Source organism: Anser anser (assembly GCF_964211835.1).
Source record: "Anser anser genome assembly, chromosome: 3".
Taxonomy (NCBI): Eukaryota; Metazoa; Chordata; class Aves; order Anseriformes; family Anatidae; genus Anser; species Anser anser.
Window position 1 is genome coordinate 31,472,025 of NC_139722.1, and position 25,462 is coordinate 31,497,486.

Below are 25,462 nucleotides of genomic sequence, written 5' to 3' on the forward strand. Positions count from 1 at the left end.
AAGTAGGAAGCTACAATCACTTGCAGTCAGAAGGCTCGCACTGTACACTTGCAGGACAGTTGTATGGACTAGTTAGGACCTTGGCTGATTATGGAAACAGTTAGACCTGAGAACAGAGACAAACCTGCACTGTGACAGTCAAAAAATGATGAAAATGCATTTCCTGAACCATATGTACTTCTGTGTATCATATACGCCATATATACTTCATGTACATACTTCTGTGTATCTTTTCCCTTTTTTTCATCACTAACACTGAAACACTAATTTGTGAGGAAGAAAGCATCAGTAAAGTTCAGTATTAGTATCAGAGATCACCCCAAGGAAAGTTTTTCCCCTACTTCTTGTCACTACTGAAGTAGTGTCACCACCACTACAACTGAGATCTGTTTTTCAGCTCCTCTTCCTCAGGCTCGCAGCTTCACTGAGGCAGCATCTGCCATGCCCTCACTCTAAAGATCACTTTAGTCTACACCATTAGCCACCATTCCTTGTAATTCAGTCCTGAAGGAAATGACACTCCCCAACTTTCTGATAGCCACATAAGGCAGTCAGGCATAACTGAATCACAAACTTTCATCTCTTGGGAGAAAGAAGCTACAGAGAATGTCTTGTCTACATAAGCCAGAACAGGCTTATATTAACCTCTCTGAACAAAAAGTCAACAAAGCTGCCAGGCTGAATTTGAGGCTAGTCTTTGAACCGTACTTGTTTATCTGGCTAAAATTAAAAAGTTGTCATGATATTATAACTGCAAATTCATTTGAGTTCGTTTGCTTTTGTTTCCAAGATTTTAATTAGCTTATATGGCCGAGAAATTTCCAGAGATCCGTAAGAAAAGCTTTGCTTTTATGTTTGTCCAATACTTTCCTGTTTGGTGCACATCCAGCGATTCTTTGTTCACCCAAAGGGATGTTTTCTCTGATAATTTTCTTTCTAGAGCTTATATGACCATTACAGGCAATTACTGTACAATATCTTTACTCGGTCTATTAAACCTGACACTGAAATAGTTTGTGAAAGAAAAACAAGAATTTAAGAAGTCAGAACTGCCTCACCAATTAAAAATGGAGGAAGGAATTATAAATCTAAAACCCAATTAAAAGTTGAATGCACAGCAGGAATACAATAAGCTCCCGTTTTTATCTTCAACTGAAAATAAAAAAGGCTTAACATTTCAGAATACACTATTTTAGTATTAGTTTCATTCATCCACTAATATGAGGGAACATGGAAGCGCAAATAAATATTAAAAGCTGAGTTGAGTTTTAAAAGTTCTGTTTCTCTAGGTCGTGTTACCATGAATCCTGGCTAGGAAAATCATACCCAAAGTGAAATTTTTAAGAGGCAATCATTTTTGAAAATCTGCTTATGAGTTTTTGACATGTAAATTGGGTTGTGGTCCTGTTTTTTTTTTTTTTTTTTGTGAGAGAAAAAGTTAATTTGAAGTACTGAAAATAATGGGAGCATTGGCAAGCCCATTTCCACCTAGTTTTGAAATTTGAAGTCTAACTACAGACTGTTTCAGGTTCATGTCCAATTACCACCTTTTCCAAAAAAAATAAATTAAAAACTTAACTGCAACAGTGTAATCTTCAACAAATATGAGGTGTTTCAATTTATATCTACTGTAATATTCCATAATATACTAATTTATAATCTATACTAATATACTACTATCTATACTACACTGTAGTATATACAGTATACTACACTGTAGTATAGATCTATAAAAACTATACTTATATATAACCTTTATTTTTTGTTTGAAATTGTGTAAGTATTCTATGTAAGTTACACGTCAGTTTGCCTGCACCCTGGCATACAATCTAAGTAACAATGTAAGTCTTGCTTAACAGAGGTGTTTTTATTGCCACTAATGTATTCAAGGGATACAACTAACAGACTACCAGCATTAGGTGATCTTGAACCTTTATTTTCCTGTTATTTTCCACAAAGAAAGAAAGATACATTAGATTTTTTCAGAACAGCTACGTGAAAATCAGTTTCTCCTCAGAAACTGAGATGTTCCCGTTTATGCTTCAGTTTGCTTAAAAAAAATAGATAACCATTCACTTTAACATCAATAGAAATGTTGTTTGTTTTTATTCTTTCCCATTTTCTCTGTTTTAGGGAATAGCAGACAAATGAGCCCTAAAATTACAGAAACCACACCCCGTGCGCTCCCCTCTGGCACTGGGTGCCGACGGCCCATGGCCACCTGGTGGCGACCATTGAGGGCAGGGCCACAGGTGTTCCGTGCCCGCTGCCCCATGTCAGTTGCCCCATGTGCAGAAGCGGGTCTCGCCTCAGTGCCCTGTGCTGCCTCTGGAGCTGCCCTGGCCAGGGACTGGATTGTCCTCTGGCCCTTGTAGCCCTGCTCTGCGTCTCCCAAGGGAGCAGGGTGCTGACCTGAGGCTGCTTCCAGAGGTGGCTGCTTCCCCCACAGGTGGGAGGAAGCCACGGCCTAGAAAGGTGTGCTACTACAGAGACTCCCCTGCTTGCCCATCACTGAGTTCCCTTGCTCTCATTGTTTCTCTGGGGAAGGATTCCCCGGAGAGGGACGGCACCATGCTGCTTCACCCAAGGCTGCAGCACGGCCTCCTGCCTGCAGCACCACTGACCACGGCCCTTTCCTCAGTAGGGTAGCAGCACCCAACGCTGTTCCTTGGCTGCTTCTCCCCCTGGCAGGGGGAACACAGAGTTGTGTTCTTTCAAGAGAGCACATTTTGGCTTGGAGAAAAGTCCCCCTCCCCCATGCATGCTGCTGGCACTCAGCTGGCAGCTGTGAGGAAGCCAGAGACCTCAAAAGAAGGTCATGCTCCTACAGAAACAGATTAAAACTAAGTATTTTTCTTAAATTAAAAAAAAAAAAAAAAAAAGGAAATTCCAGAAAGTCAAGCATACTCACATCAGCTCCTGGCTCTCCAGGCAGGCCAGGGGATCCTGCCTTGCCTGCATCCCCATCCGGACCCTTCAGAATTTAAAAGGAGAGTTTTGCATATTTCATCTACGGAAGCAGAAACAAAACTTTTCACATCTCTTCTTGAGAAACAAATGCAAAGTAGCTGAAATCACTTACCGGTGGACCTGGGGGGCCATTAGGACCTCTCTCTCCCTAACAAGAGGCAAAAGGAAAGGTATTAAACTTACAGGGACCTTTCATGGTCCCTCATGAGAAACACTGATTTGCAGATTATTGGGAATAATCTCAAACTGATTCTCTTTGTAGAGAACGAATATAAACCCACATGATCTCTATTATAGACTAACAAGAATAATCACTCAAAGTTCTGACAAGAATTGAAGGAAAATATATAGTAGCTGCTATCATGAATAATGCCACAAATCCCTAGCAGGCTTTATTAAGAATGATACTACGTAATTCCTTTTGAGATTAGAATTATAAAATCCTTACACCCTATTTAAGGCAAATAATCACAGCATATGACCATAATTACATAAAATAAATCCTATAATTTAATCCTATAATTTTTATATCAGAGAGAATCTGAAAGGCTACCTCTTCCCCTCTCTCCAACCCAGTTTGCTAAAAAATATGAGACCTGTCAGTTCCAGTGTAGATCTCCAGACAAATTCAAATTCCTTGGGGTCGACCGCTGACAGTGAGGACAATGCAGGTACAGCTCGAGGCATCACCTATTTTCTAGGCAGGTCACGGGAAATACTTACATCAATGCCATCAATACCAGGAACTCCTGGTGGCCCTGGCGGACCCGGGGGGCCTGGTGGACCAGGGAGACCTCTCTGACAAGGAATAAAAAGAGGAGCAGTTAGATCCTGGTAAACCTGTGAGAGCCAGTCAGGGGGGACCAGCACAACGAGAGGGGCTTCTTTGGCTTAGTCTGGGGGTCACAGCAGCAATGGGGGTCTGGGTCAGGACTCACAGGCCCTTTCCCATCTTAGCTTTTGTGGTGTTGGCCAGCAATGCTCCCCTCACAGGCAGAAGCGGGGTGAGGTGTTAAACCTCATCCTCGAGCCTGGCTGCCCCTGCAGTCCTTCACAGGTCTGGGGCAAGGCACCAGCAGCTCGACTCCCTGACCCAGCTGTGTGCTGATGGCAGGGCGGCAGGAATAAAAACAGTGAACTCTGCAAACCAAGCACTGAAACTCACCGAGTTATTCTAATTACTCAGAGAGCATAAAGCAGACAGTCTTCCTGAGAGTTCATGCTAAAGAAGAAAATTTAAAGCAGCCCTTTCCCTACTTCAGGGGCAGGTTCAGCAGCTCCCCCTGTTTCCGCAGGATTACATTAGCATCCACAGCGGCTCCTTCTGCAAGCACCAGGCTCCCAGGGGAGAGGCAGGAGGCGCTGCCTGTGTGTGGAAGCTAAGAGCAAGGCTTTTATGGGCCTCCGTCCCTATAATGGGGGTCTCTGTTCTCCTCGCTGCCAGCTCCAGCCCCCACAAAGGCGCTCTGTGAGCGGGAGGCCAGCTTGGGGCCCTGCTCCCCACAGCACTGCTGCTCCGGCCGCCTTTCCTCCCCACACCAGTCTTTCCAGAAATAACCCAGCCCGTGGTATTTGTAGGTGGAGGAGAAAAGGGTCAAAAGCCCTTCAGCGGGTCAGTGCCTGGGCATGACGGAAAGCAGCCTTCAGCCTCTCTTCACCCAGACCCCTTCCCTTAGCGCACAACACCGTCCCTTCCCTCACACTTACCTCAATCACCGTCTGGCTTATCTGCAAGGGAGAAAAACAGGGACAAAGTCAGAGGAAACTTACTTGAGCCAGGCAGAGGCAAATAATCTGCAGGAAGAGCCCCTGCGGCAGGGGGCCCAGCACAGCCCAGGCCATGGTGGGAAGCACCCTGCTCGGGTGCCACAAGGCACCAAAACCCCAAACGCGTCCCTGCAGCCAAAAGGTGAGCCCAGCTGCAGGCACCCCTCACTGCTGGTTATTAAATGCCTCGGAGAGGGGGGTCGTGGGGATTGGAGGAGAGCTGAAGGCTGGGAAGGAGAGGATTGAATGACAGCAGCTCCTTTAACCCTTTGCCCTGCTTGCTGTTGCTTTGGGCACCTTCCCTCATCCCCCACCAAGCTTTTCCCTCCCTAAGGCTGCCTGGGAATCTGCAAGGAGGTGGCAAAAACCTCCCCTTGCTGCAAGACACAGCTTTCAAAAGTCTCTGGCATGAGCAGCGAGTGAAGAAGAAAAGAAAGGAAGGCATGGAAGAGTTAAAATGAGGCTGCTGCTCATGGGGGGCTGGGTTTCTAAAGGCACCAAATTTCACACAGGTATGGTGAAAATAGACATCTCTGGACACAGAGGGGGAAAAACGAGGCTCCTGTGGGCTGGACAGACTTGGTGGCAGCCTGGCTGTGCAGTGCCAGGCTGGGAATGCCGCTCACCCGGGCCGGGAGCTCGCCACAGCCTTCTCGCTGGGGTCGCAGGGGGTCGCAGTGAATCACCATCCACTGGATGTCAAACTGGTGGGGAAGACAAAACAACATTAAATCAGTCTAGGGGGACACACTTGACAAGGTTTTAATAGGACGAGCACTGGTCAGCTAATGATGTGTTTTGAAAGGCAGGTAGATGCAATTCAGCACAAACCACTGGCGTGGTCTGGCTCAGCCTCTGGGGCTTACTCCAGAGCAGATCGCCACCCTGCATCCCTCCAGCCCCGAAATCTGAAGACATTTTATAGAGGAGGCGTAAACCTGCTGAGGGATTTAAAGAAGAGGTGAGATCCATCATTTATTTGTAAAGATGTTCTTATGAGCTCAGGCATTTATCTCATATTATGTTATAGTGGTGGTTTTATTAAAAGACACACAGTCCCCAGAAGATTTTCTCTGACTGGATGGTTAAGTCTATGAGGAGTGATAGGTCTGAGGGCAGAAACAGATGGTTCAAGTGTGAGGGCTTCAGAAAACTGGATTGTATGTACAGTAACAACACTCTGCAATTAAGCTATATATATCTGTGAAATTTCACATCTTCTTTGAATTTTTATATGGCATTGGAAAATGACACAAGATTAAGACAATCTCTTCTCAGAGACTGCCACCAAGTCTCTCTTGATGAGCATACATGGATAAAAAATACATATCTTCTGCTAATAGTTATCAAATAACTCAAATACACAGCTTCACAGGTGTTATCATCTGATTTATAATGCATCAAGTGGGATTTTAAGTACCAAAAGCACATTGCACTGTGCATAGTTATTATTTTCAAGTTTTAAAGTCTTGGATTGTTTTCACTTTCTATCATATATAGTACCAACTTGGTTTATGACCCACTAATGAGTGGTTTACCTGGGGGAAAAGAAAGATTTTTTGTTGTTGTTGCAACATGGAGTCCTGGTATAGAAAAGACTGTGATTTGTTTTTCTGAGAAACTGAAATAAAAGTGGGAGCAGCCAGGGGCTTTCATTTATTATTTTTCCACTTCTCTCAATCTTTCTTCTTATTCTATAGAGCTAAAGCAGCTTCCCACCATCTCTCCCACAACATAATGTCTTAGTGCTTCCTGGCTGCCTCCTGCGCTCCCTCTAAGATATCTCTTTGCTTTCTTCAATCCCAGCCTGTGACTGATGCAGAAAGCAGACTGTCACTGAGATGCTTTCCTCTCCTGACACCTTCCTTACATAGACTTAGTTGCATGCTGACTGCTGTAGCTGAAAAAGGCTTTGAGTCTGAAGTCCTTTAAGATCTCTGCAAGACACCCACATGTCCACAAGTTTCTTTTCTGTTATTCCTTTCACCTTCACCACTTCTCTGCTGCCACTCCTGAACTCCTTGCTATCACATCTCTGCTGTTCTATTTAGCACAGCCATTCCAGTTTCCAGAGTGCTGCGAACAGCACAAAGGAGGCAGTAGTTTCTTTTACCTACAGTGTTATCTGACACCACTATCTGTGAGTCAATTCTTCACCTCCTTTATCCAGTTCTCATTTTAAAACCTTTTCCAGTCCTTCATAATAGACAACTGAACGACATAATAGACATATAAAAGAATTGAACGTATACTATAATTTCATACTAATAGGCAGCAATACAATGATAAAAATAAGAGGTTAGCTGGAATCTGAAGATGATGAATCATAAAAAGGCATAAAAATGAGACCAAATGACCCCCAGATAATAATTTACTTCATACCATACCACTAGATGCTGAGTCTGCATTATTCACCCTTGAATATTTCAAGGGTGAATATTTCACCCTTCAATTTGCAGGGGCAGAGAGGTCCATAATGCCTCTAAAGCAGTGCTTATAATCTATTTCTGATTTAAATAATAACCTGTTTCTGATTTAAGTGGGGTAGGTGTGGTTCTAAGTGACATCTTTTTCTTCTCCATTTAGTCTGTTTAATGTTAAAGCAAAATGATATTGAGTATCATTTAATAATATTAAAATTAAAAAGTAATCCATTAAGTAGCCACAAAATACTAAATTAAGATTGCCTGTAAACACTTCCTCTGTGTGTAATCTGAAACTGTGATTCCACACTTCTTCCCTCAGAACTTTTGCCTCATTCGCCAGACCAAAGAAGCATGGCTGTGGAAATGATTCACATACTGCAGAAACTGGAAGTTTGGAAGTGAATATGGCAAAGTGTGATAGAAAAAGAAAGGATGGCTTTGTGACAAAGGCAGACATGCCACTGTGGATTGTACTCCTGCTTTTGTCTCATAATTCTTACATAGTGTTAACAAATTATTTATATCAAAATAGCCATTCTTCATTATAGCATTCATCATTACAGGAGGAAAGGTTAGTTGCTTGAACTGAAGTGTCTGGGTATGGGTTATGCCAAAAGGCTGATCAGTAACAACTGTAACTGAAATCAATAGTCCTGAGCTGTATTTGCAACTTATAAAGTGCTACAAAATTTGCAAACACTCTGAAAAACTACTTTTAAAGAATACTACCAGCAGCTGGTACCTGCATCACCACATTGTTTTGTTTTGCTTTTTTAATATATAGATAATCTTTGCCTCTTTGTGTGCGTGTGTGTGTGGCAGGGGGGTTGTCTTCAGATTTTTTTTGGCTTCTGCACTAAGGTAAGAAAGATGTGAGATGAGAAAATGCTAATTGCTGGGTTGGCCTAGACTTTGATGAATGACTCTCCCAGTGCCAATACCCAAGTCTCAGGAGAATACTACTAGCAAATGCATCTACATTTTTAAGTTTGAACCAAGTTTTTCAACTTTGTACAAAATCAATATTAAAACAGAAACATTATTAATGAGATTGTAAAATGGGACAACTTGCTACAGTAGAAACTTAACTTGCTGAGCCAGAAGATCCTTTTAATGTCTCATATGCTTCCTTCCAACATTCTTGAATGGCCAAACAGAAAACTGATCACTTTGTTTTGTTCAAGAAGGAGTTTGAATGGTAAACATTAAGTAAAGCCTGGTACTCTCATGAGATTAATAAACAAACAGAAATAAGTCTTAATAAAAGAGGCAGGCATCACATGCAGAATAAAATACTTAGCATTGTTTACAAAACACTGTGCCACAATGAGAATGTGAAAGCAGTTGTAGTATTTTGAATACGCAGTTTTAATTTGACATATCTTAGTTCACAGTTGCTTGGTCAGTCAGCACTAATTTATTTATTTATTTTTAACTATGGTTTCTTGGTAATTATTTTGCTTTGGGCTTTTTTAGGATCTAAAGGATGCCACCATTTTGAAGATGTCTGGAGTAGATGTTCTCTAAAAGCAGTACAAAGTGTTATTAAGGATGAAATACAAGCACAACGTTCTCAGAAATGAACCTTGGATAAACCAAGGATAATAATAAAGCAGAGTTATTAAAATTTAATCTTTTAAGACCCATAGGTGGTTAAGACCCATAGGTCAATAGCCTTGACATCCTTTTTCCAAAATTCTCATGGGATTTCAGTTTCATTTTAAATTATTAACTCATATATAATTGGATTGGTTATGTCTGTCAGTTCACTGTTTTGCCCTCTTCAGTTTTATGGAAATGCCCATAAATGCCCACAGTTTTGCACACCTCAGTAGTAGAGCTATGCAATTCACTTGTCTTATAGTTGGCTTTAGATGGGGGATATGAAGGTTTAGTAAATCTAAGTGAGACCTAAATATCTAGAGTACTACTTTCAGTATAGCAGCATAAGCCGATGGCGAAGCATTTAACAGTACCATAGACTTTAAGAGAAATTGTGACATTCCTCTGGGGGTAAATCAGAGCATGTCTGCAGCTGCCTTCTGGACGAGCTGGCTCCCTGTGCCCCGCTGGGTTACTGCTGCCTCAGGGATGATTCAAAGAAAAACAGTACTTTGGGGGAATTACAGTTCAGCTAATTGATTTTCAGGTGGAGGTTTTGCTGTTTTTCATCAGTGATATCTGTTTGTTCTAAGGGAAGTCTGCTATCAACTGTTTGCACATTTGTTCTTAAGCGACCAGAAATAAGCTACATCTATTTAAACATATCTTATCCTGAGAGATTTCACAGAGTGAAAAAAAAAAAAAAATTTTTTTTACAATACATGGATATAATCTGTGCAATAGTGTAAATTAATCCTTGTTCAACAAATATTGATAAGCAGTTTCCTCTTATATGTTAGAAGTTAGGTAGTAGTCAACAGCATTAAATGTCAATTAAATAATGATGTAGGATCACTTCCAGCAAAGTGTTTAGTGACCGTTATAAGAACATCAGGGTAGTGCCTCTGAAATCACAGAAACTAAGGCAATTTACATCATCTCACAGCAGTTAATGTTTCAGCAGTAGGAAATGAATGCCCTTACCTTTTCTTAACAAATACAGGATTCAAGAGGTAAGTTCTTTTTCAGTTTTGAACTGATGATATATCTTGTATTACTTAGAGTTTATAGTCGATTATTTGAATTACTTTTAGATAAAAAGAACTATTTTCTTTTTTATCTAAGAAAAGATAAAATGCAGTTGTAAACCTGTATAAAAATTTGCCCTCTATAAAACATTCCAGAAATCCTGGGATAAATCTTTGTAAACACTCAAAGGCAAGCCAGAGTTTCTAATGGAACTCTATTACTCTCAGAAGCAATCACAGTAACAACAAGCCATAAAGAATCTCTTTTAAAATGACATGTATTATAGCGTACGTGTAAGAAGTTGACCTATTCTGCAAGATAAATGGATCACTCATGGAATACTGAATAAATATATAAATAAATAAAAAGAGGAAAACCAGGAAACATAACTTATGTCCTTTAAAAATTGTAACACTGGAAGTCATATACTTTAACAATGCTTGAAAATAAATTAGAAATTGTGCATGGGACATATTAAATAACCAAGACTTCTGAGATGCTTAAACTGAGAATAGTCAAGCAAGTTATAGGATAAACCTAGAACGTACCTAACCATAGATTTATTTACTCCATTTAAAGAGAAACTAAATACACAGGCCAAAACACAAACTTGTGCCGTATAAAAAGACGTTTTAAAGTTTCTAGTCCATCATCTTGTGAGTTTTCTTTATCATAATTCCAGAGCATATGGCTTTCCTAAATCTACATTTTTATAGTATCAGGCAGGACCATCACCACTGACAGGTTTCACTTCAGAGTACAGGCCATGAACAAGCCACTTCTGTCTAGTGAGTCCTATGTTAAGCCCACAATGTTGTCGGAATTAAAGGATATTTTTTGATGTGCAGACTTGGTTTAAAAATTTAATGTGATGCTTACCTTCTTCCTTCCTTGGTAGTTTGTTCCAGCACTTTTTGTCAAAAAATGTGGAACATATTCCTCAGTTTTAAGGCCTACCTTATGCAAAAGATTTTATTTTTTTCACAAAATGCAAAATAAGTTTGAATATTTCCATAAACATTTTAAAGGGGTAAACAAATATTTTGCACAATAAATGGTGAATTATAAGTGAAAATACCATTTTGTCTTTTCATCCTTGAAGCAGTGTGACCCATACTTAACATTCCTCCAACCTCAAGGAGCTTCATACTAGTGCCTAATGCTGTAAGTGCTTAAGCATAGATGAGGCAGAAGTTAATGCTGGACACTCTTCCCTTACAAAACGTCTGAGGAGCCCAACCTATGCACTGCTCCTTGTTTGTATGCCTCACTGGAGGAAAAAAAAAAAAAAAAAAAAAAAAAGTAGGTCTTCTGCAAAACACAGGGATGCAAAACAAACAAGCAAAAACACATGGTTGAAGAGGAAGGAGGATAAAATTCTAATTTTCCTCTGCTGCTTTTCCCAACCTCTTTAATCTTAGCCAAAATCATTGGATCACAGAATGGCTTGGGTTGGAAGGGTCCATTAAAGATTATCTAGTCCAACTCTTCTGTCATAGGCAAGTACACTTTCCACCAGACCAGGTTGCCCAAAGCCCCATCCAACCTGGCCTTAAACACCTCTAGAGACGGGGCATCCACAGCTTCTCTGGGCAACCTGTGCCAGGGCCTCACCACCATCATCATGAAAATGCCTACCTAAAACCTAAATGTCCAATATAAGTCTACCCTCTTTCAGTTTGAAACCATTGCCCCTTGTACTGCCACTACAGGCCCTGGTTTAAATAAATAAATAAATAAATAAATAATAAAATTTAAAAAAAATCTCTGTCTTTCTTACAAGCCCCCTTTTATATATATTGAAAGGCCGCAATGAGGTCTCTCTCCCCAGAACCTTCTCTTCTCCAGGCTGAACAGCCCCAGCTCTCTCAACCTTTCTTCATAGGAGAGGTGCTCCAGCCCCTTGATCATCTTCGTGGCCCTCCTCTGGACTCATTCTAATACATCCATGTCCTTCTTGTGCTGGGGACCCCAGAGCTGAACTCAGCACTCCAGGTGGGGTCTCATGAGAGCAGAGCAGAGGGGGACAATCACCTCCCTCAACCTGCTGACCACACTTCTTTTGATGCAGCCCAGGATGCAGTTGGCTTTCTGGGCTACAGGTGTGCACTGCTGGCTCATGTCAAGCTTTTCATCCACCAGTACCCCCAGTTCCTTCTCTGCAGGGCTGCCTTAATCGGTGTCATCCAGAGCACCAATGAAGAATGGGTAGAAATCCAAGTTCTTGCCAATGTCACCTTAATACCACATCTCTCTCCTAGTCTGTAGGCTGACACTTCCAGTCATTACTTCAACATGCAACAGAAACCCTCCTTGTTTTTAAAGGGGTGTCTGTGTGTCTAGCTTGAGGTCATGGTTTACTGTAGCACTGCATACTGGGTGCTATAATACATAATGCCTACATCCTTCTGTTCATTTAATCTAGATGTCTTTCCAAAGAAGAATATGATATTAGGGTAGAAGTTTTTTCATCCTAGGGTCATGCCTAGAATATGTAAACTTTTCAACACCCCATCCATCCATTCATCTACTCATATCCCTCAGAGCAGTCAGCAAAGCATGCAGCTAATACTAACGGTATCAACTCCAGCATTACTTCTGAATGAAATTTTCAAAGATCAGTTTTTGTTCTCAACAGAATTACTGTAACTTTTCACCTACTGATGTCTCCTAATCCACATCTATAGCAACATACCTAGGCAGCCAATTTCAGGCATCTGTGGCAGCTTTCTCTCACCATTTTTCAAGTAAATCTGTTTTCTATCTGGTGCAATAGAGTTGCCTATACATACAGAAGTGACAAAGTATGAGAGGATACTTTTCTTGTGACATTTGGCCTTTGAAGTTTATTCAATTTTGTCAAATAACATGAGATATAGTTAACGCAAGATTATATCTCACTTCACGCGTTTTACTTCAAAGCTGCTGCAAATCTGCTGTGTAGTAATATGAGAAATGTTTACAATATATTAAGCATGTAATTCTCTTTTTGCCATTCAAGTCATTTTAAAATTAATGCCCTATACCTCACTATTCATTTTATATGTTCTTAAGACACTTACAGAGGATCCTTGGAAAAGAAACAGGAAAATATATGGAATTTTGCAATTGCTTTCTGCATTTTTTTCAACAGTAACTATTATTTAACAGAAACTATTTCATTTTAATCTACAAAGTAAACGCAGAAAAAGCCTTTCCAAAGTCTTAAATGTCATTTAATGCTACCATGGGACAAAATTCTCCTATTATTCAGCATAAAGTGCAGTATGACTCATTAGCTGAAAAAACACTGCCTGAGAAAAACACTTTCACAGATGTCTAAAAGGCAAAATGCAGATGTGACAGCTACAAATTGTTTTCTGTCAGAAGTTATAGGTATGTCACTTTCTCTGTGTTTTATATTAATCACTCATCTTGGAAACTAAATCAGATAACCAAATAATAAAATCCCTTGGGTTTTTCAGATTCAGTTTTCTTGGTAGAAGGTCACAAAAGCATTCAATATTTTCTGTAGGCCAGCCCCAATGTTATTTTCTCCATCAAAACAACTCTCCCCAAAATATAGTAGCACGAAGGGGATATTTTTAGCATTAAATCCTCTAACAGGATATAAAATAGAATTTCATTGCCTAGTCTTGCTACACAGAATAAAGGAACCCTCTATAGTGAGTTTAGGTATCTAGTACAATGCACAAGGAAAGTTAATATCTAAGAAGCAGATTCACAGAAGTCAGGATATGGGAATGGGGTGTCCTGAGGCAGCCAGGAGAAGTATTGTGGAGCTGGGTGGGCTTTTTGTCTCAGCTCTGCTAGGCCCTTCACTTGGATTGGACCTGGACTCTGATGCTATACTTCCAGGATACAGGATAAGAAGTATGCATCCTATGGTGCCTATTAACAAGAACCCTCTTTAAGAATTAGCTGTCTACTCTGGGTCAGTCTTTTTGGGAAAAAAAAAAAAAAAATCAAGCTAATTAAAGAGAAAATGATGCTGTCAATAGGATCATACCAGGTAACACAATGATTGGAAGAGTTTCCTGAGGTATAAGATAGTGAAGATAAATGAAGATAAATCTCTGGTTTAGCACCAATTTGAACATGGTTCTCTTACTTCTTGTGTGAACATCAGAGTTGAGCAAATAAGGACCTCCATCAATCTCTTGCAGGAGATATTCCCTTTGTATTAACAATTTAAAATATTTATTCTGACAGAGACAGGACTAATTATCTCTTGCTGATGGTTGGTGCACACACAGGAGTGAAAGGTTCTTGCTCTCTTTGGTGTGAGTAGAGTCCCCAAGCTCATGTCCTGTGGTTTCCTTCTAGATCAAGCTCCACATATGATACAAACAAGGGAACACACAGTTGATATATCTGACAGCAGAATCCAGTGACAGAAGTGTGGGTGTCTAAAACATTTCACTATTGAAATTCAGACATAACCTGGGTGATCCCTTACCTTCCACAGGATATCTATATGTGCAAAATTTGAAAATCAAAGTTAGTACTTACCTGCCAAGTGGGTTATTTTCTGCCTTTTATGCCTTCAGAAAATATATGAAGATGCATTCCATGAAAAAGATTAAGTGTAAAGATCTTGTAAAACATTTTTTGTAGTAATATAAGATTTTGATACTTACCGGAACTGAAATTTGAGGATTATTTTTAAGCTTTCCAAGCACAGCGAAGCCATCAACACTGATTTTCCCTTTTGGTTTTATGTTTAGGGATTCTATTTTAATACAGTCGATAAAAAGTGTGACACTGCTTGTTTCCACACTTATCATAAGCTTGTGCCATTGGGAATCGAACAAGAAAGGCAAATGTAAAAATGATGCAGTATGGAGAGTTCCATCCACTCCTTTATAAGAAAACTCAACACTTTTCATTGGACCATTAAGATTCACTCCAACTTGTTCTTTTCCTGAAGAATCTTGAATCTGCCAAATAGTCCAGTATTTCTGAAGTGTGGGTCCACTCATCCGGAAAGTAGTAAGAAAGGAATATTCATCAGGCAATCCATTGGAATATATTGCACTGTGTAGGATCAAAATACAGTAAATTTGTTGTATTTGTTCTGAAAACCTCCACATACCACAACAGAGTAATGAAAATCAGGTCCTCAGCAGAACCATACTTCAAACATTCTTTATCAGCACTCTTCCACCTGAAGAGTCCCAAAATGGTATATCTTTTTGAGTCATTACTGTCACTGATGGCAAAATAAACTGATTCAGAAATGTGGGTTCTACTTCCTCCGTTATGAAATATTTATGATAACCCTTTTGAAGTGTAATGGATCAAGCAACAGCAGGCTAGTACTTTACACTTAGAAAGTATATCCTACAACCATGCTGTTTCTAATATTAGACTTACAAAATCAACTTAGTGTGACTTTCAATTGACTAGGTAAATAGTGTACAACTGCTTTTATTTTTGAAGACATAAGAATGTCTTTTGCAAAGGCATTTTCCTGTTCAGCCTGACAATAACCACTTTGTTAATGTATTAGCTATCACTTCAGCAGTAATCATGCAACAGATCATTCACCGACAATCACGCGCACAGTAAGAACCTACATTAAAAATGCATTGTGTCCTGTGGCACTGAACCACGACGCTACAAGTAGCAGGGGAAGATTTGCCACATATAAAATGTTTCTTTGTTTTGCTACTCCTATAACATGTGAGACTTGGAAACACAAACATGTACTACTGGCTGTATCACTGTTTCAAATAGTGATGCCATTTTTTAGCTCAAACGTGTCAGTGAAACCGGTAGAATATTTTTAAAAGATGCCTTTTCACATTCTATAAATGGTAAGATCGTAGTGCCAGAATTGAGTTGACATTGACACATTATTTTCCGCATATCCACATTTAAGAATTTCACAGACAAAAAATTGTATTTGACATTTGACTGTATGGAGACATGCAGAGTCACCAGCATTCATTAAAATAGCTTCTCAGGCAAGCAGGCATTTTGAACAAAGATTATTTTTGAGTGGCAAATCAATCCTACCTCAGCAGGAATTTAGCCATTAGTGAACCTCCAGCCTTAGGCTGAGATAAAAAAGGGGAAAAAACGAGAAAACTAGTTCTTATTCTGTATCCTTGATGGCTTGTGAGTTGGTAAGAGAGTAGTACTTCACATTTCTTAGTGGTGTTAATGTGCCCAAAGCTGTAGTACAATCATATTCCAGCAGGCGACGGCACAGTCTCACCAAGATTTCATAAGGACTGGGAAAGCCTGTCAGCAGCAGCAGCTTCACCTTAATAATAAACCACTGGAACTGCTAGCGTTTCTGCTCCTTCCCCGTGAGCCTGCAGTCTGATATGTACTTCAGCTGCAGGGAAAGCTGGTGTATGAGGAACAGGAACACTTGGCTGGAAGATTATCTCCTTGCACAAGGTGCAGAGATATACACAGGTGGGAGAGGGGGCTCCTTGCCAGCATCTTCAAGTTGTCTGCGGTTCGCTGTGACTCATTTTGCTGGTGACTGCAGATGCAGTAGTCTGTCCCAGCTGGCTTTGTTTGATAGGATTTTGTCTAGCTTGTCATGTTGTGTTTTGTTTTGTATCATGCCTTCTTAAATGCAAATGTCAATGATGTGTGGACACTTTATCTTTCCTCATATTCTGAGCACTTTCCAGCGTTTACTGCTGCCCACAGTCCTTCCTTTTGTTAGGCTTCTAGCTTATGCAACATATTTATATATATTTTCCTGCTTTGCAAGTACACTCCTTATCCCCCTTCTGATGCACATTAAACTTTGCTAAGTTCCTGATCCTGTCAGCCTGTCCCTTATGGACCTTAGTGTCCTTCTATAATATCTCTTAAACAAGTATTTCAGTCTCCTCTACTGCGAAAACCTTAGCTCACCCAAGCTAATTATTTCTTCATTTGCTGAATCCCGCTGTATGTTCTTGCACAACAGCTGTTTTTACTACTATGCTATCAAAGGTATTATTTTTAAGTAATTTTTAAACTAAATTCCATGTGATTTTCCATTTTCTATCAAGTTCAGTGTCTCTGGGGGATCAGACACACCAAGCCTTACAGCTAAAAGAAGCATTACTAATCCCAGATCCTCTGAAGAGAGACTTGCATTCCTTCTCTGCACAGATAAGTTTTACTCTCATGGTAACACTGGTTAAAATATTACACAGATTCTCACCTCAGCTGACACACTGGGAAAAATAAATGAAACAAAGAGGGGAAGGAAAAAAAAAAAGAAAAAAAGAAAAAAAAGAAAAAAGAAAAGAGAGAAATAATAGCTATAGCTTTTTTACATAAAAAAGAAAATGTTTATACCAGATTGGCAAAAGGATTCTGTGCACCATATTTAACTTCAGTGTTTGTGCTTTACAAGCCATCATATGGGTCCTCCTTCTTACTCAGAAATTAAAATAGAAAAGAATTACTTTAACTTTTTCAAGTGATATACAAAGAAGAGAAGTTGTTTAAGACTTTGTGACATTGGTAAAATAAAACTAAAGTATAAGAAATGTTTATAAAACAGTAAAAAGTCAGCACACAAACACGAATATTTATATTAAAAATAATAATAATAACAAAGCAGAAGAGCTGCTGCTATTAGACTAATGGCGAAATATCAGCATAACTAAACACAGCTTGACCAACACCAGAAATGTATTCTATGTGGGACTGTAACTGTGTAAGATTTATACTTTTAATTCAAGTAAAGCAGAGACAGATTCTCATCTCTGTTACTCCCATGGTAATGAAAAGCAATCCCATTGGCTTTAGTCCTATCAATGTATTTCAGTACACGGTTTTCCCCCATCTATAATTCATCTAAGGAAACTTCTGAAACACTACTCTCTATTTTTCTTTTTTTTTCTTTTTTCATGAATACCTAATAATCTTATTATTCTGATAGCTTGAGTGCTTACCAGCAACGTTTCTTTAAAATTTTAAGGCTGAGTCCTACAAAGCAGACATCAATACAAATAATATGATTCAACTGACTAGGCAGCGGAAGCACTAAATAACATCATCGTCTTCAGAATTCATTAAGAGCAGCAGAGTATTTTAAAATGTTAACTACTGACTTACATACTGCAAAATAACTGTCTGCTTTATTATGTTTCTTTAAGAGTTAGTTTCTTAGGTGGGCCCCATTTCCCACTGTGATAACTTACTCTTTGCTAAATTAAGATTTTAGAAATGTTAGTACAATCAACTAGAAATAGCTGTAGAAATCCCTCTGACCAACCCCATGGTAATGCAGTATCATACACCCACAGGTGTGGGTTCTTTTGCTCAAGCAGGAGACGTTTGTATCTGTACCTCCTGAAGCCTAGAATCACAGCTGACCTAGCAGGAACCATCTGGCAGCCATTAAAAAAAAAAAAAAAGGCGTAATAACAGTAGAAAACTAAGCATTTTTAAAAGCAATTGTCCAAAGTCATTAGCCAGAAGCCATTTGCTAGGACTCATTACCCTCAGCTGGTCTCTATTCTTCAGAAACATCCAGGTCTGAGTTAATTATTTCTCTTGTGAGCTAATTAGATTCTTAGTTGCATTTTTTTCTTTTCCATTAGAGTGTCATCATCAATATCAATGGAGTAGTACTACGTAAGGTATCTTACATGTAATGCAAAAGGAAAAGTACCCAAAGAACTTCAGTGTCTGGTTGTAGGAAAACCACACTTTCAGGCATTTGAGGAGCATTACTTCACAGGGAAGCATTATTGCCAAACAGAAAACCAGGAAATCAGCTTATGAAATTCTCTGCATATTCCAAGTTTACTGAAAAAGCTTTATAAACCTCTTATTTTCATTTTATAGTTTCCTATTTAATGTTTGTCAAGTCATCTGTTAAAACTGCCTACAGCACACAACTCACCTCAGAACAAGCACTGTTCAAAAGGCAGTTTACATTTTTATATTGCTCTCCTTTCTGCAGAGAAGAGACTGCAGGCAAAGAGATATAGTTCGTAGATTCATTGTCCACCTTCATGCTACTAAATTCAATGTGCCTGGAACTGTTCTCTGATACTAAGTTCACCTGGCAAGAAAAAATGCTTACTTAAAAGTACTGCTTACTTCCAAAACACAATGACCACATGCAACACGGTCCAAGGTCCATGGCCTAATGCTAACTGCCAAGCAGTACCCAGGAATTGTGTAAAGAGTGTTAATTAGTATGGACCAAAACCATGTCAATGTCTTGCACAATATTTTAACAGTGTAGATGATAATGTACGAATGCCTTGGAACATTCTCTGGCATTAATTTATCCATGCAGAAGTTGACTTAGGGGCCTTGTGACATGACACCTGCAGTGGGATTCCCATTTGTGAAGTCAAAGGATTAAGACTTCATCCACTGCAAAAAGGTGGCTAGCCTTTTTCCCCACATAAAAACATATTACAAACATATTCCTTTGTTATCACATATTTTTTAAGCTTGCAATTAAAAATCAATACAATTATTACTCAAATTTACAGTATTAATTTTGTACTTACTATGTGGTGGACATCTACAAAAGACACATAGATTAGACTGAAACATTACAAGTTCACTGTATCAGAGAAAATGGATATAAGTCACAGCAGTGTCACAGGTTCTTATCACACTAAGAATACCACGTCGATTGTTCAGCAGATGTTCCACCAGAAGAAGCAAAGGCAATGGAAATTTATTTGGATGATGGGAGAAGCTTAAGTCCTGACTTGTGTGCAACCATTCTATTAATTCTGGGACATACTTCTGGACCTTGGCAAGTATATCAAGCAGCAAAAAGACCAACCTGCAATTTAGTAGCTTTTTAAGGAAGCTATGCAAGCTTTTTAAAGCTAAGTCCTACAGCTCCTGTGTAAGCTAGTCCTACAGCAAAGACTAAATAAATATATTGAGCTGTAGCCAGCTAACTGAGCTCTCATTCCCATGCCATAGCCACAGCAATGTTGACTAATACGGGTCGGTATAATGATCATACACCAGCCTAAATTTTACTATTCCTGATACACATTGAATGAACAGTGACAGGCAGGACCTATGGGCTGATAGTGTAATTGGCTTGCTTGCCATTTCAACATGCAGAGGCCTCACAAGCCTGGAACGCCTTACAGCAGCATAGGCTCAGTTAGGGGCCAGCCCTTCCTATTCCACAAGGTGGGAGGCCTTGGCAGGAACATGGCTGCTCCCCTCTGGGACGAGGGCATGGGAGGAGGTCCCAGTGCTCTGTGGAGCCGTTGTGGGTGGCCTTTCAGCCCCACAGGGGCAGACAGCTCCCGCGCTGTGCCCCTCTGCCCCTGGCCAGCCACCGCCTCCCCCTCACCCCTCAGGAGCCCTCCTGGCACATTGCCTTATAGAGGTGGTGGTAGAGGGGGCTTTCACAGAATCACACAGAGTCACAGGATGGCCAAGGTTGGAAGGGACCTCTGGAGCTCACCTGGTTCAACCCCCCTGCCAAGCAGGATCACCTAGAGCATGTTGCGCAGGATGGCATCCAGGCGGGGTTTGAATATCTCCAGAAAAGGAGACTCCACAACCTCTCCAGGCAACCTGTGCCAGGGCTTTGTCACCGTCACAGGAAAGAAATGCCCTCTCATAATGAGCTAAAACTTCCTATGCTTCAGTTTGCAGTCATTACCTCACGTCCTGTCGCTGGGCACAACTGAAAAGAGACCAGCTCCATCCTCCTGACACCCTCCCCTCAGATATTTATACACATTGATGAGGTCTCCCCTCAGTCTTCTCTTTTCCAGGCTAAACAGGCCCAGCTCTCTCAGCCTGTCCTCGTACAACAGGTGCTCCAGTCTCCCATGTCCCTCTTGTACCGGGGAGCCCAGAACTGGACACAATGCTCCAGGTGTGGCCTCACCAGGACTGAGTAGAGGGGCAGGATCACCTCCCTTGGCCTGCTGGCAAAACTCTTCCGAATGTACCCCAGGATACTGTTGGCCTTCTTGGCCACAAGGGAACATTGCTGCATCATGCCAGGCTGGTTTAAGACGTGCTTCTCCTGCACTGGTAACCTCAGTTCCTTGCTGCCAGCTTCACTTCTGAGTCAGCACCTGAGAGGCATGATGTAAAATAGCACTGGAGCAGCACAGCAAGCTCTGGCTCAGGGACAGAGAAGAAGCACACCTATAGCGCTATGAGGACTCAAGCATTTACACATTCCGTGGGGTGAGGGACTCAGCTCAAGGGCACATGACTATAATTTAAGCCAGGGGGAAATTGAAATTTCAGGTAAACTGTGAGCTACCATTGCGGTGTGACAGCACAGCGCTGTCTGAGGGTGCCAGTCAGCATCATGAATGTGGTAAATCCTTGATACTACAGCACCACACCGAGCCAACATGTCCAGTGGCAGCAGTCAGCTCAGATGTCACAGCATATTAACACAGTTGGTACAGGCTTGATTAGAGATTATTTGTCTGTGTCAAGCATATCACTAGAGCCATTTACAGCAATACGTCTAAGCCCTCTTAAAAATGAAAATATTATGGCTTTGATATTTCAGACTCTTTCTGAGTTAAAATGCACAAGTTGAGAATACGAGAATCTACATTTTTTCGTGAAATGAAGATCCCGTTTTCTCTCTGTGTTTGGATTCACCTTTATGCACTAGCAGCCTTGATTTGCCACTGTGAGGGAAAGTAATCATGAGTCCAATGCAATCAGCCAGTTAAACTTGAAACTGGGTTAACCTAATGGCTATGGAGGCAGAAGCCAGGGAAGACTGCAGCAAGAAAAACTTGTCAGTGATAGCTGGCGTGCAACAGAAATACTTTGATCTCCAAATATTTCTAGCTGAAACAGTAGTCCAATGACGGCTACACCAGTCAATTGCTAATTAAAGGCATTCTTAATGACATCAGGTGCTGGACCAGAATGCAGGGTTGCCTAAGTTTGGCAAAGACTTCTCTACCCTGTTGTACTGTCTCTATTTGTTCACCTGCACCAATCCTGGCTTCTAAAGAACAAACGTAATTAGATTCCTAAATAGTGGCTCCTGTTGCAATTTGCCTGTGACATGCTAAATAATAGCTATCATCTTTTATAGATTAAGTGACCATAAATCAGACAGGAACATGCATGTAACAGTTATCCAAAAAGCAAACAAACAAACAAACAAACAACAACAACAACAAAGTTTCCATTCTTATCTCTGCAGTCTTTACATCATAAGAAAGATCTCTTTGTTTCAATGTTTTGAGAAAACTTTCCTTACTGTCCTCTTGTTGTCCTTGCTTCACCTCCCTACTTTTGGCCTCAGTTCCTAGAGGTGAATATATTTCTTTCGGCAAAACTCCAGGAGCCCTGAGCAATACCATTGGTAGAGGAAAGTGGATGTCCCTGAAATTGCTATTACAGAATCAACCTAGATGTCCCTGAAATTGCTATTACAGAATCAACCTAGTCTGGTAGTTTCAATGAAAAAATATATATATATATATATATACACATACATACATATATATGGAAGTTGAACTCATCTTTCCCTTTCCAAAAACTTTGCAAATGAGGTCATCTAGCTGCAGAGAGGAACTATCCCTTAAAAATAAACTTGTGAAATTATTGTGTGTGTATGTTTTAAAGTCAAACAGCAAAGAGAATTACCTGGTTGGGATCCTGAAGTCTACTTTGGGCCCCAATTTATAAGCCACTTGTAGAGCAGTGGAACCCACTACTCTCTGGATAATTCCTCGGGAAGCAGCTTTTTCTATTTGGAACTGAGAAATCAGGTCAAAGCCTACAAGAAAAAACATACATGCCCAAAATATAACTTTAATTTTAATTTAATTTCAGCATTGTGCAGTGACAGAGCTGAATATAACCTGAATATTAGAGTTTCTGAACAGCAGCTATTTCCTGAAAAAGTCAGATGATACTTGCCTGGTAAGTCATCTTGGCCAATCCTAATTGTTGGACAGAGATCAGTTCTCCGACTAGCACCCAGGATGGCTGGTAGTCCTGCAGAAAGGGATGGATTAGTTAACCATGTGCCTGCAGAGATCACCTTAAAAATTTAATTGAAGCAATTTAAGAATATTGTGAATTAAATAGAACTATAAATAATAAATGAAAAGTGTACTTGGTGAAGTCAGAGGTCAAAGAAAATAAATATCTGTTTCTAGGGAGCTACAAATTTCAAATGAATCTTTATTTGATTTTTTAGACCTTTAAATGAGGGAGTTATTATTCTTTTCTAGCAGAGTTACGGCGGAATAATTGTACCAGCATAAGAAGACCTGCAGTGTTAGGAGTTTTAGGTCTGGAACTTTTTTTGGTTTAAGCAAACTTAAAAAAAAAGAAAAAGAAAAAGAAAAAGAAAAAGAAAAAGAAAAAGAAAAAGAAAAAGAAAAAGAAAAAGAAAAAGAAAAAGAAAAAGAAAAAGAAAAAGAAAAAGAAAAAGAAAAAGAAAAAGAAAAAGAAAAAGAAAAAGAAAAAGAAAAAGAAAAAGAAAAAGAAAAAGAAAAAGAAAAAGAAAAAGAAAAAGAAAAAGAAAAAGAAAAAGAAAAAGAAAAAGAAAAAGAAAAAGAAAAAGAAAAAGAAATGCTGCCTAAATCAATAGTGTTCCTAATCCCAAGGAAACTTAAACAAGCTTTATGCCAACTAAAGAGGCTGTCGAGGCTGTCGAGGGGAGAAATTGTGGGCACTTCTTCCATCCTCTCTGGTATTCCAGGTGTTCCCACCATCCACTGGGCCACGTTTGATCAGAGAAAATGGCCATTCATGAAATACACGTTAGGGGCAAGAAGGATTTACAGACTTTTTTTATTGACCCAAGCAAGAACGTGGAAGAAGTTTGTTTGAGGATAGCAAATTTAAAGATCTAATTTTTCTGAATATTATTTGCCAAAAAGCCCTGCAATGAAATGGAGACCCAACTGATTCCCCTAATTTAAGGAAGGAAGAAGGGAAAATAAACATTTATTCAAATAATTTCAGAATTCAGTGCAAGTCCAGTATCAGGTCAGTATGGAAAATGTTAGTAGAGTCTGGATGGGGAAGAATGAAGCATGCAAGTTGGAAGGAGATACATTTCTAACCTACAGAGAGCCTCTTGTGTGCTGCAAGGGCTCAACCATAAATGTGGGTTTCCTTCTGACAACATAGGCTTAAAGGGAACATTCAAGCTGATATGTTACACCTTAGAAATAGCCTCTTTCTATATTATTTGATGAGACTTATGGCTGACATCCAGCCATTTATATTTTATTCCCAGCAAATAAAATGGAACCAGTTTGTTGCCATATATAGCAGACTAATATCTAACTAGGAGCGCTGAAAGATGGAGGGGGGGGGAGGGGGGGGGGGTTGTGTCATGTATCTACCACCTATATGCAGATTTTAATCCTTATCTTAAAAATATATCTAATAGTGCACTTAAAATAATACACATAGCTCTCACTTTTTCCCCTCTTTCTCATATGCATACATAGATAAATACATACACACACAGAGAGAGAGTTCTATCTTTCTGTTGTGATGGCTAGCTGGAGAGGATTTTAATTTTGAATAAGCTCAGAATAATTCTTTTGACAGTCAAAATTACAGAAAGATGAAAGGCAGATAAAGTCTATCTCCTTACTTGATTGTTGCTGGATGGTAGCTGAGACGAAAGACCCCAGAAAACTACACACGTACAAGAAAGCTGTAATTTTCCTGTAAACAGAAAGCAAACTCTAGTATGAATGTATAGTTTCTGACAGATTCTGCTGTTGACTTTCTCCTCAGTCATGCATATTAAGTGTATAAAACCATGAGGTAAGAATTTACTAACAGACTTGACAAGACAATTTCTTTACACGAGAACTTTTTATCTTTGTCCTTATAATAAAACATGTCTACAAAGGTCTTGCTATTACCATTTCTTTCATATAATGCTGTCGTGAAAACAAGCAACAAAGAAGGCAGTTGGCAAAGACAGCTTTAACTGTTCTAATCTCTTATTTACAGATTTCTCTAAATCCCACTTGTTCTCTTACCAGTTGCTTTTCATCTTCACTGCTGGTTTTCTTCACTTCTCTCATGTGAATATTTGGTGTAGATATTCACACTCTCTGGTTCCCTGTCATTAGCCCTGTCAAGGAGAGTGCGAATGGGTGCAGACTGCTCCTTCTGCCCCATGCAGGACCCAGCAGGGAGGGAGGTGCAGCTGCTGGGTCGGTTTTAACCTTGCGAAGGGAAGGAGGTGGGGGCTGGATAGACATGTGTGTCCTGGTGGGGTCTGAGGGCGGATCTCAGGAGCCAGCTGAGTACAAAGATGCCAAGAGAGCAAAGAAAAGGCTGCTGCTTATGCCAGCATCAGGGTAGAGAGATTAAGAAAACGTGAGTTAAGCAATGCCAGTCACCGAATGGCAGGGTCTGCTGTTCAGCGAGGCAGATGAAAGAATTATATGTACCAAGGGATTTTTGAGAAAACTGGTGGCCCTGACGCGGTGTTAAGGCTAAAAGCTTTCAGAAGAAGAGACCACTCCTATAAAGAAGATAATTTCATCTCTCACTGATTTATTCATCTGATGGTCTTAGGAGAAGCCTAGCTGGAGATGTCCCAGCTGATCCCTCTGAATAAAACCAATTATTTAAAAGGGGTTTTATTGCTTAAACTTGAGCCTTTTTAAGGAATACACACAGGCACTACAAAGTAGACTCCTGTTCTTCACTTGATAAAGCACTTGCTT

At 40.0% G+C, this 25,462-nt stretch overlaps 1 protein-coding gene across 2 annotated transcripts in view; it reads right to left on the reverse strand.

Annotated features, from left to right (window-relative positions):
* Positions 1–24,939, reverse strand: part of COL9A1 (collagen type IX alpha 1 chain) — a 66,510-nt gene extending 41,571 nt beyond the window's left edge. The window contains exons 1-10 of one of the 2 annotated variants that reach the window (XM_083832487.1): positions 24,767–24,939; positions 24,370–24,443; positions 22,671–22,748; positions 22,395–22,527; positions 14,435–14,831; positions 5,364–5,441; positions 4,678–4,698; positions 3,694–3,768; positions 3,083–3,118; positions 2,912–2,974 (exon numbers count right to left, since the gene is read on the reverse strand). In XM_083832487.1, the coding sequence (XP_083688613.1) occupies positions 2,912–2,974; positions 3,083–3,118; positions 3,694–3,768; positions 4,678–4,698; positions 5,364–5,441; positions 14,435–14,831; positions 22,395–22,527; positions 22,671–22,748; positions 24,370–24,443; positions 24,767–24,780 (969 nt within the window). In that variant the 5' untranslated portion in view covers positions 24,781–24,939. Of the gene's footprint in view, positions 1–2,911; positions 2,975–3,082; positions 3,119–3,693; positions 3,769–4,677; positions 4,699–4,740; positions 4,927–5,363; positions 5,442–14,434; positions 14,832–22,394; positions 22,528–22,670; positions 22,749–24,369; positions 24,444–24,766 lie in introns of those variants that run through there. The other variant, XM_083832488.1, reaches the window with a different exon arrangement.
* Between the last annotated feature and the right edge of the window lie 523 nt (positions 24,940–25,462).